At 37.2% G+C, this 12,182-nt stretch overlaps 1 protein-coding gene across 6 annotated transcripts in view; it reads left to right on the top strand.

Moving 5' to 3' along the window:
• Positions 1–12,182, top strand: part of flt1 (fms related receptor tyrosine kinase 1) — a 274,469-nt gene that overhangs the window by 144,596 nt on the left and 117,691 nt on the right. For all 6 annotated transcript variants that reach the window (XM_069891516.1, XM_069891514.1, XM_069891517.1 and 3 more), the window contains exons 13-16: positions 196–510; positions 4,825–4,971; positions 7,044–7,175; positions 9,133–9,239. In XM_069891516.1, the coding sequence (XP_069747617.1) occupies positions 196–510; positions 4,825–4,971; positions 7,044–7,175; positions 9,133–9,239 (701 nt within the window). The remainder of the gene's footprint in view (positions 1–195; positions 511–4,824; positions 4,972–7,043; positions 7,176–9,132; positions 9,240–12,182) is intronic.

The raw sequence follows: 12,182 nt of genomic DNA, 5'->3' as shown, positions 1-12,182 counted from the left end.
CATTGATCCAGTTTGCTATACTGACTGAAATTAACTATTTAAGGTTAAAGTGAGGATTTTTAAAGACCTGATTGCTGTGATTTGGTGGTGCACTGCAAGATGAATGTATCCGTTAGTTACCAAGCTACCTTATGTCTTTCTATGTTGATATTGAAAGAGGTTTATTAATGATTATACTTCTTATTATCTTATTAGATGTACCTAATCAATTTGGATTTGAAATTGGCATACGACATAACACATTGCCAACTGAAGGTGATGACCTGATGTTTTACTGCCGAGCCAATAAATTTCTATACTCAAACATTGCTTGTCATCTTCTGAGTAAGGAAAATAACACCTTGTATGAATTTAGCAATGGAAGCAAAATAACTACCAACAAATATTCAATTGCTCTGAGCTTTCTCATCAAAAATGTGTCTCTGGATCAATCTGGAACTTACGAATGCACAGCTAGAAACATGATCACTCAGAAGGAGGCAGTTCAGAAGGTGGAGATTTATATTAGAGGTGAGTATTGGATTATGTTGTCCCTTTAACGTAATTGGCCAAGAACAATGCCAGAAGCTAATTCTAGCCATCTAGTGATTCAGAATGCCTGCTGCATCCCTTTTCTGTGTTTGCCACTGAAAATAATTCTTGAGCCAAAGGTAATGGACTTGCATTTTTGTGCAATAAAATTCAGTTCTTAAGTCTGAAAGAATCTGTAAACTTTACTGCACAATGCTATTGTTGTGAAAGGCCTGCAGTCAGTTATTCACTAATCTATTGCATCACAGCCAAGGCAAAAGAGACAGGTTATTAAGTGCTGGTATATGTTTAAACTTCACAGTTCAGATCATTTGGAATCTACGTTAATGTAACTTTTTGAGAACAATGTCAAATTCATTAAGGTGGTGATGAACTAATGGCCACTTCAGAAAAATACATTTTAAATGACGTTCAAGCAAAGATTTTATTATAGAATAATTGCACATGGGAACAAAGAAATAAATGACAGTATATTAATTATAGTTTACATTTGACATATTATTTTTAATGAAAATTAGACTATATATTACAAATGAAATGAAGATAACGAATCATGAACATGATATTAATGCTTAAGAAAGATCGCAAATGTTATACTGTAGTGTTCGCGCTATGCGAGCATGGAGAAGAACGACATGCACACCAAAGCCTTGGAAAACGAGACTGGTTTATTGCTCTGACCATCAGGTGCTGATGTCAGGGCCCCGCGTCATCGGATTGCCAGTCTGGGATTGACCGGCGTTCCCACCAAAGTTCCCCATCTTCCTGCCGTGCAGAGGTCACTGGGATGATGGCCAGTATCAACCCACAGGTCTCCGTGGTCACTGTGTTCATCAGCCATTTTGTGGGCCAGTCCACATCTCTGAGCACGGGCCACTACAAATACATTTTGGGGGTTATCTGTTTAGTGATTTTAAAGTAAATTTAAAACTCATGACCTCTCACCTTCCATCCTATAAATGTTTTGTCATTTATTATAATTTTTCATTCAACCAAATTATGATAAGATCATCACAATTAAAAACAGGGGCAGGACATTTGGCCCCAAGATCCTTCTCTGCCAGTCAATAAGATTATGGGTGATTGTTGATCTCAGTACCACTTTTCTGCCATAATGTGTCTTGATGTTCTTAATACATAAAATCTAGTGCTCAATGTATTGAAAGCAAAGGAAATGAATCTCCACGGTATTTATGGATAGAGAATTCCAGACATTCAAATCTCTCTGGATGAAGGAATTTCTTCTCATTTCAATTATGAATGGCCAACCTGTTGTCTTGAGATTATGCTCACTCATTCTAATAATATACAGTAATTTAAAAGGTGGCGCTACCTGGACCGGGGATGTTGACTTGAGGTTTGTCTTTGTCTTTCTTGCAAAACTGGTAATGAAAAGGCTGTGCTCCAAATATGATGGAAATTTAAGGCTGCAGGATGCACCTTCCTTTTAACATTGTTTAGAATTCCCATTATTTTATATGATGCTGATATTAACAAAGTGCAAGTCTTTTGTAAAGGAGTATACTACAATAGTTAATTATTCATTTTAATCAGATTTCCGTGTTAATTTAATTGAATAATTTTGTTTAAATGAATAGATCTTGTGCTTATTTGGAGAAGTAATTTGGAGAAGAAAAATAAAAGAGCTGGAATATTATTTAAAGGGTGAAAAACTACAGCATGCTGTTGTGCAGAGGGACTTGGGAGTGCTTGTGCATGAATCGCAAAAGGTTAGGTTGCAGGTGCAGCAGGTTATTAAGAAGGCAAATGGAATGTTGGTCTTCATCGCTAGAGGAATTGAATTCAGGAGTAAGGAGGTAATGTTGCAACTGTATAAGGTACTGGTGAGACCGCACCTGCAGTACTGTGTCCAGTTCTGGTCTCCATATTTGAGGAAGGATATACTGGCTTTGGAGACGGTCCAGAGAAGGTTTAAGAGGTTGATCCCTGGGATGAAGGGGTTGACTTATGATAAAAGATAAAATCATCTAGGATTGTATTCGCTCGAGTTCAGAAGAATGAGAGGAGATCTTATAGAAACATATAGGATTATGAAGGGTATGGATAGGATAGACGTAGGAAGGTTTTTTGAGCTGGCCGGGGAAACTAAAACAAGAGGACACAGTCTCAAGATTCGGGGGAGAGATGAGGAAAAATAGTTTTTCCCAGAGAGTAGTGAATGTTTGGAATTCTCTAACCAGGGAAGTGGTTGAGGCTGCCTCATTAAACATATTTAAAATTCGGTTAGATAAATTTTTACATGATAGAGGAATTAGGGGATATGGGGAGAAGGCAGGTAGGTGGAGTTAGGTCATAAATTAGATCAGCCATGATCTTATTGAATGGCGGAGCAGGCTCGATGGGCCATTTTTGGCCTATTCCTGTTCCTACTTCCTATGCTCTTATGTTCCTGCCACAGTCAAGATAATGAAACAAGTGCACTCCTGATCACCATTTTTTTAATTTGCCCCTTTGTTTCTCCAGATTAGCAGCTCAACCTCCAGAGAAAAGACACAAAAACATTTAACAGGAATTTATTGGAACTAGCCGATCATAGGTCAGCACAGTCTAGAAGGGCTGAATGGCCTGCTTTCTGTGCTATAGCATTCTATGGATGATTTTAGATTTTTGGGCAATCTAATTTTAGGGAAAGTCAATAGGGAAACTTACTTTTTCATGTTTACTCATTGTTAAACAGATTCCCCAAGTAACAACTTGCTTTTGTGTTGTCTGCTTTGGTTTCCTCCTGTGAATTTTTATTGTTTTGCTTACAAATTAATGCATTGCATCCGCTGCTAATGACGTCTTCTCAAAAATGACAAAAGTGTCTGTTTGTTTTATTAATGAAACAATCCCTGCAGTCTTCAGAAGAGAATCTGAATAGCTGTTTCATAGTGGGTGGAGAGCAGCACTACACCAGATAATTAGTATGTTATTCTATTTTGCACCAATTAAAAGAGGGAAGATTACTTAACAGATTGGCAATAATTTGGCCCAACTTCAGTTCCACATGATTTTTTTATTACGTGCTGAAAATCATGTCCCAGTTATCTATTTTTGCTGGCCATATCTGAAACACAATGTTTAAAACGTTGTAAAGGAAAACAAACTTTCCTTGATTTGAACAGTGTTGTGAATGAAAATTTTCAAGGCACATAGTAAGGCACGTCCATAAAATATAGCTACTCATTTGTGGAGCTGGGCTGACGAAATCCAAACAGTTTCTCGTGCTTGTGAACTCCTGAGCGGACTTCCTCCTTTAAAAAGTGGCACAATGCCCTGAAACTGAACTTATTTTTCACATGGGAATTGCTTTTGTTGAGGGTAGAAAAGTAAACAATGGCATTTCCACCCCCGCTCTATACCAGGTTCACAGGGAATCTACTCATTTAAGAAGAAACCAGAACTCAGTAATTGTGGGAGTTTCTCAACTAAAAATAGGAAATTTATACCTATTTTCCCAGTGTAACTATTTTAGGTAAACTAAACACATATACTAGGTAGCCTACAAATATTGCATTGCAAATATTATAAATAAAGCGTCAAATTTTAATTTTTCCATTTCGATAACTTTCATTCCACGTGATTATCTTCATTCTCTTCAGGACATTCCTGTGGGTAGCATTATCCTCTGATGGCTAAGCAAGTTTCTTTTATCATCGCACTGTTACTGGGCAGTGAGGAGCTGAGACCAAGGGGAAGCCCCTCAAACAACACAGGGGGTGTAACAACAAGGTGCCAGCATGGTGTCAATAGAAATGAATGTAGCAATGTACAGTGATGGAAATGTATCAATACGAAACCAAGGGTGGGAAGGGATGCTAAATGGTTTTCGTTTATAAATAATTTATTGTGAATAAAGTCTATTTTTGGTTTAAAAAAAAGTCCCATTTTGCATCCCAAGTTCCTTGGTTCCTGCTTTTTGTAGTTTAATTGTTCAAATTGGAACAATTTGACATTGACCATAGCTGTAACAAAGAATAGGTACATGTATTTTTAATTCTGAAACTTTAAAATTTAACTTGCAATTCAATATTTCTCATTAAATTTACATGGTGAATGTTGCAATTGTAGACATTAAATGCAAGTATAATTGGAGGACTTTGAATCATTCAAATTCAAGTATTCTGAGTATCCTATTGTATGTAGCCTGAAAAAGTAAGGAGACAAGACTTTCCTGCTTTCATTGATATTACTATCATGTCTGCAGTATAACTTGTAGAAAAATGATTTTGTACGGATGATCACAAACTTCTAATTTTGATTTTGAGATGACTTTTCCTTTGATTTCAGCACAAGAAGCTCCATACCTGCTTCGGAACTTAAGTAACCAGGATGTGAACATTAGTAGTTCAATTATATTGGAATGTCAGGCAGAGGGAAGACCAATGCCAAAAATCTCATGGTACAAAAACAAACAGAAATTATATGTGGAATCAGGTGTGGTTTTGACTGTGTGAGCTTGAAAATTACAGTTAGTAAATTATTGTCTGAATGTTTTATGCAATTATATATTTCTTTGAGCAGTTGAAGTAAATGCATCTATCTATATAAAAGATTTCCTTGCATCCACTGTTATATCATAGGCATTGTAGCATAGATATAGTACAACATAGGAACAGGCCCTTCAGTCTGTGCCAACCATGAAGATAATTTAAACTACATCCCTCAGTTCCCTGCCTGTTCATGTCTCTGCCAAAATGACTCATACAGGTATATCTTGGCTATTGTATTTGCTTCTACCATTTCTCTTAGGAGTGTGTTCCTAACTCTGTGTAGAAAAAAAATGCCTTTTAAATCTCCTTTATATTTTTCTCTTCTTATCTTAATGCTATGATCTCCAGTGTTTAACATTTCCAGTCTAGTGGGGGGGAAATAACTCTGATTGTCTATGATGTCTATGTTTCTCATAATTTTATGTACTACTTTCAGGCCTCTGATGCTTCTGAGAAAATAATCTAAGTTTGTTTAAATTCTCCTTATTGCTAATTCTCTTTAATCCACACAACACCATCATGAACCCTTTTTTAATCCTTCTCAAAGGCCTCACTTCCTTCTCATAATGCAGTGGCCAGAACTGCACACTATATGCCAAATGTGACCCAATTAAAGTTTCATTCAGCTGCAATGTGACTTCCTGACTTTTATACTTAACATCCAGACTGATGAAGGCAAGGACGACATTCCCTACTCTACCACCCTATCTGCTTGTGTTTCTACTTTTAGGAAGCTATGGACCTGCACCCCAAGATTCTTCTGTATATCAATGCTTCTGAAGGTCCTGCCAGCTACTGTATTCAGCTTTCTGAATCATACATATCCTTCCTTTTACTTTTTAATGAAATCTACAATATCTCATCGTCCAAGATTCCCTAACTTTGCCATCCTTGTCTTTCTTCCTCACTGCAGCTGGTTGGTCCTGAATTCTGACCAGCTGGCCTTTAAAAAAACTCCCACATGGCAGATGTGGACTTGCCCAATAACACCTGCTCCTAATCTAATCCTCAATTCCTGCCCAATATTATTCTAATTAGCCTTTCCCCAATTTTGCACTTTCCCCCCCAAGTTCCAGCCTTATCCTCTCCATAAGTATCACTGCTATCTTTAAGAAATGTATTTATACAGAAACCATAGCATAGTACACGTTAGATAATTTCACATTGATAATTTTGTCTCTCTTAATTTCCCTACCATATAGTTTAGCATTAACCATGATTTTTATGATATAATTGAGTTAGAAAAATAGGAGAATGGATTGGTGTACCAAAACACAGTACTTCTTAAGAAGTGGTCTTGTATGTTTGGTTGCACCAGTGCATTTCCTGTTATCACCTGTGTTATCAGAGGAAGGCACTTAGTAAACATTTGAAATTTTCCCACAAGTGACAGGAAATCAGTTACTGGGTCACACCAGGGTGCTTTCAAAATGTCCAGTGACAGCTAAAGTTTTCTGCAAATCCCTTTCTCTCATGTAAAGGAATTGGGTTGGGAATGAAGAAAGAGGAATGGATCGGAAAATGAAACATTTGAACTAGCATATTTAAAGAAACAAGATCCAGAAAGTTGAATCTTCTGCGATGTGATGACTTCTGATATTATATTGAAGCCATGATGGAATACTTTTCTGTATTTTCCATAAATCCAATGGACATGTACTTATTTTAAATTCTAATATCCTATAAATTCAATAAAAAATATCTTGGAAATTTCTTATCTATTAACTTTATTTTGGCTCCTCTACATGGGTAAAGCAAATCAAATCCAGTGTTATCTTTGACTTTGGTAAATTTTCCCCATTTTGTTAAGAATAGACTAAATAGGAAGTTGTCCTTTTTCCAGTGAAGACTAGTTGTTTAATAACAATGTATCCATATCATGCAGAATATCATCATTTTAGACTGCTATCTGGCTGTTAAGCTTCTGGATGTAGTAAATGGAATCTAACTATAAACAAGATAAGGCTGTGTGTGGAATGCATGTCTCTAACCCTCAATCATATTCTGTGTACAAAGGTATTACTCTGGGATCAGGAAGCAGAATGTTAATTATTGAAAGAGTCAAAGAAGAGGATGAAGGTTTATATCAGTGCCAAGCGACAAACAGGAAAGGCTTTGTAGAGACTTCTGCTTACATCACCGTCCGAGGTAACTTGTAGAAAATAGAAGATCAATGTTAAAATAATGTTATGATGGGTAACAAAGTAATTAAAAGTTACTGGTCATGAAAATACTTTGGAACTCAGATTCACGCAATGTCCATATGAATATAAACATTATGCCACTATGTGGAGATCGATTTTCATTTGATATTTTAATAACGTTCACTAGAATGACTGAAAAGTCTTCTGACATGTTTAAATAGTTGTTCTGGAGATGAGAGGCAAAGAACAGAGAGATGATAGGCACAGAGTGTATTTCATTTGGCAGGATGATTATGGATAAAAAATTTGGTGCCAGTTAGATCAGTGTATTTTTTTCAATACCGATTTACTTGGTACTATGAAAATACAGAGAGACTTCGGGCTCCATCTGTCTCTCAAAGCCACAAAATACGTACACGCAAAAAAGAACTGATATATGAGACTTTATTATAGCTTTTCCAGAAATAGATAGGAAGCCTGCCACTGAACCAAAGCATATCCTGTTAATTTATGAAGAAGATACTGTACCCTGATTGCCAGTAATCAAACAAGATATTGATAAATCTCTCCAGAGGCTACAGTAATTAAATTAGCTCAAATCATGTTTGATCTTTGGGTGATATGTATACATACTTGTTCATACTGTAAAATGACACAGTTGTTATCTTGGAAAGTAGCTTAGTGAACAAATACTTGATAGCTACCAGGAATATGCAGACAAGGCACGATTGCATTAATCAATATTCAAAACCTATTTGCTATGATTGCAAAGAATTTTGAGGTCAATATTCAAGTTGATGCCTTTCTTAAACTCACACAATTGAACATGGAGAACCTTCCACAAACATTTCTTAAAGTAATCATCAACTATTTGTGATTCACTACATTAGATATTAATTGTTTGGGCTTCATGTTCATTCAGAGAAGAAGAACACAATATTTGGAACTATTATCTCTGTACTAAAAGCGAATACATGTAATTTCTGGTACTACTAAATGAAATTTAAAATAAATATTTTTTTTAAATGCCTTCAGGAAATAATTGCAGATGAAATTCAATGTTAGCACTAAGGCAAAAGAAAGCATGTGGTCATGGTCATATTTCAACCTAACACCTTAATGACAATATTATCCATGTTGCTATTATCATATATTTTGTAGACTGCACCACTAATTATAGACCTATGAGTAGGACATAATAGAATAATTGTGTATTTGGGTGATCTCCAAAACTGTTATGGTATTTTAATTAGAATTCAACAGGACATTATTTCAATTGTCATCGCCTCAGTTTAGTTTAGACCACAAATAATGCAATTCTACATTAATCCTTTTATTTCGCCCCAATTTTGTCAACAACAAAACTCTTAAATCTTGTGCCAATAATTCTAATCAGTATTTTACCATCCTGAACCATTCTCTCTTTCCTTCATAATTACACATCCCACACACATTCCATCTTTTCTATTTTTAGTAACATTGAGAAATAGGAATATTTGCAATTCATTTCAAAGCAATCATTTCACAATGTTGAATTATTCTGCAATTGGTTACTGGAAACAGTTGAAATTTGATCATGTTTAGTGTGATGAACTTGCAAGTATCAGATTGAAAGGGTGATCTTCACAGTGACACTACTCCTAAGTTTCAGCTATCGTAACTTAGTCCATTTTACACTTTTAGGGAACTAAACAGAAGCCAATTGTTTCTCTGTTTGTTCTAGCACTGCAGATGAGGGGAAAGGCTAAATTAGAAGATATCCCTTCCTTCTTTTTACTCTACCCCTGTGGAAGCCACATAAATATGAGAGGGAAAGAAAGGTTCAGAGTGAAATGCTAATAGTTTTGGGTGAAATCAGGGATGGAAGGCTCAAATGGAGCATTGACACCAAATAGATTGATTGAGTCATTTAACAATAATTGCTATGCAATTAAATGCCTTTAACCCGATCTTTATTTCAGGGCCTACAGAAAATTCAAACATGGAGCTGATAACTTTGTCCTGTACCTGTGTAGCTGCTGCACTTTTCTGGCTCCTCCTTACTCTCTTCATTCGTAAGCTCAAGAAGGTAGGTCCCAGTTACTGATCATTGATGATGCTTGGCCCATTGCACGCTTCAAAAACTAACTGATTCTGTTTCAGGACAAGATTTTTTAAAAATAAGTCTGCATTATATTGCACGGTTTACATCTTGAAACTGCTTCCATGCACTGTTACGGCTACCTGGGAGCTTTAAATTTGTTGGCTTTCGGAGGCTCGTAAGCACACTTCCTTAATAATATTAGGTGTATATTATTTTACCCATGAGCAAATTACTGGGGGAGCCATCTGCCTGCTGGTTACCTTGCACACAGCCTTGTGTGAGAAGCTTTTTGTGCTTTGAAATGAATCATTTCAAATTTTGCAGTTTTTAAAACTGTGGTGTGTTGAGCACGTAGAAAGAACCAAAGACTTGTTGATCCAAACCAAGGCTTTGATTAACTAGAAGACTGGAGCATATCAGATGTAGGTCGACCAGTCCAGAATGACCTGGTCTGGCTAGGAGCAACCCTTTAAGACCTGCCAATAGGCGTGGCTACATTCTCAGCCAATCACAGTCATCCTACACTACCATCTATACATATACACATTGGTGATAGAATCTATACTATCACAGGGTGCACAGGCATAAATAAAGGGGGAAAAAAGTGTTTTTGTCCCAAACACAGTACAGTGTGCTATCTAAACTGTGTGGTAATGACCTAACTAGACTATTTTTTTTAAGTTATTTCCTGAAGTATCTGCAATATTTAGACAAAATTATCAGAATTATCAAAATTTATGCACAGAATTTGATCCATCATTTCTTGCCAGTATTCATAGCCCAGCAGAGAAAATAAAAATACATGGATAGGCTATGTTTAACTTCACATTGCTGGAAAGTGGTCCTGTCTGATCTGTTTATACTTTGGGAGCAATACTTTCCCCCACCACTGGTAGCATTATGTCATGCAAAACAAAATCTCCAGTGATATTGCTTTGTGATATCAAACACATGTCTAGCTGTGCAAGACCCTGTACTGGGAAAAAGAGTCTAACTGGATTCTCCTCAAGTTTCAGTTGGGGAGTATTTTGAGAATATTGATCATAATTTTGTAAATTGGAGAAAGGCTAATTGCAACGGTGTCAGGAAGGAACTAGTGAAAATAGATTGAAGCACATCACATCTGACATGTGGGAATGTTTTAAAGTTCAGGACCAGCATGTTCCTGTAAGGAAGACAAATAATCATGGCAAGGTTCAGGAACATTGATGCTAAGAGAATTTGTAAGTTCAGTCAAAAGTGGGGGGGCGGGGGGAAGCCTATATAAGGTTTAAGAAGCTAAAATTAGACAAATTCTTTAAAGAGTGTGCATGAAGCAGGAACAAACAAACAATGAATTAAGAGGGATAAAAGGGGGCATGTGATGTCCTAGTAAGTAGGACAAAGGAGGGAATTTATATGTAAAGTTAGAGGAAGTGGATGGAATCCTCAAAGAAAAATTTGCATTAGTATTCAATGGTATGATACTGAGATCAGTTAGGGATAAGTTTCAGTGGTGGGAATCCTGTCATTTGGTTTTTATATATAAATGATTTTGGATGAAAATGTAGGTGGTAGAAAAATGCCAAAACAAGTGAGTACAGTAAGAAAAAAAGGCATATTAAATGCTTCCCTTTGTAGGTTGGAGGATTGGGCAAGTCATATTGAAGCTATATTAAAACTTGGGTTAAGCCAAATTTGGAATATTGTGTGCAGTTTAGATACTACAATGTACAGTGTTTGAGACAAAGACACTTTTTCCCTTTTTATTTACCCTCGTGCTCCACTGTTTTAAATTTATAATCAAACAATTCACATGTGAATAAAGTATCATTCCAGATTTTATTTAAGGTTATTTGTATACATATTGGTTTGACTATGTAGAAATTACAGCACTTTTTATACATAGTTCCCTCATTTTAGGGTATCATGATGTTTGGGACATTTGGATTCACAGCTGTTTGTGAGTTCTCAGGTATTTTAATTGCTTTATTGGTGCTGGTATAAGAGAGATGGGCTTGCTTCTAAGCTTTTGATCACCTTTGGGGCAGACAGCTAAACGTACATAGAGTGGTTTACCACATTCACTCCTTGTTTTAGAAAGAGTCTGGTGGTTGAAGTGAATTGGGTGTTATTACAAATTAAGTCTTTCAGGTAGTCTGATCTGCCACTGCAACTATTGTAGTACTGGCTGCAGCTGCGGCGAAGCTATTGAGTCCTGGATAGTCTCAAACTGTCGACTTGGTGGATGCATGGCAATGAGTCTGGGGCTGGGGTAACATGCCATGGCCCTGGTGTATCATGGGTAATGATAGGCGAAGGGGTGTTGGGTGATTTTTAACAGAGACCATGTCTTCGTACCCATCAGGGTACACCACATAGACATATTGGGAGTTGGCATGGAGGAGCTGGACCCTTTCGACCAGTGGGTCAGACTTATGGCTCATCACGTGGTTCCAGAAATAGTATCAGCCCTTGAGCGTGGTCCCTGAAGTGGACTTACTAGAGAAGGAAAACATTCTTTCATCTGGAGTGGCATTGATGGCTGTACATAGGAGTGATCTGATTGAGTGGAGTGCCTCTGGGAGGACATCTTGTTAGCAAGAGAGTGGAAGGCCTCTAGACCACAGGTCTAGGAGTGTAGCCTTCCAAATGGTCGCATTCTTCCTTTCCACCTGTCCGTTCATTTGGGGGTTGTAACTGGTGGTCCTGCTCGTGGTGATACCACTACTGTAGATCCAGTAGATGCAGTAGAGTGTTCAGGTGTTCAGTCCCAAGATGGCAGCAACACGATGGCGGCCCCCATAGCATGCACACAGCACTGCTGTATTTCAAAGATGGCAGCATCCAAGTTAGTGGCCCCCACGGCCCGCATGCGGCGCTACTGGGTTAGGGAAACTTGGACTTACACACCCTTGCGTAATGTCCTTTCTTCCCACAGTTAGAGCA

The sequence above is a fragment of the Narcine bancroftii genome, chromosome 7, assembly GCF_036971445.1.
Source record: "Narcine bancroftii isolate sNarBan1 chromosome 7, sNarBan1.hap1, whole genome shotgun sequence".
Lineage (NCBI taxonomy): Eukaryota > Metazoa > Chordata > Chondrichthyes > Torpediniformes > Narcinidae > Narcine > Narcine bancroftii.
This window is presented reverse-complemented; position numbering and strand designations above follow the sequence as displayed.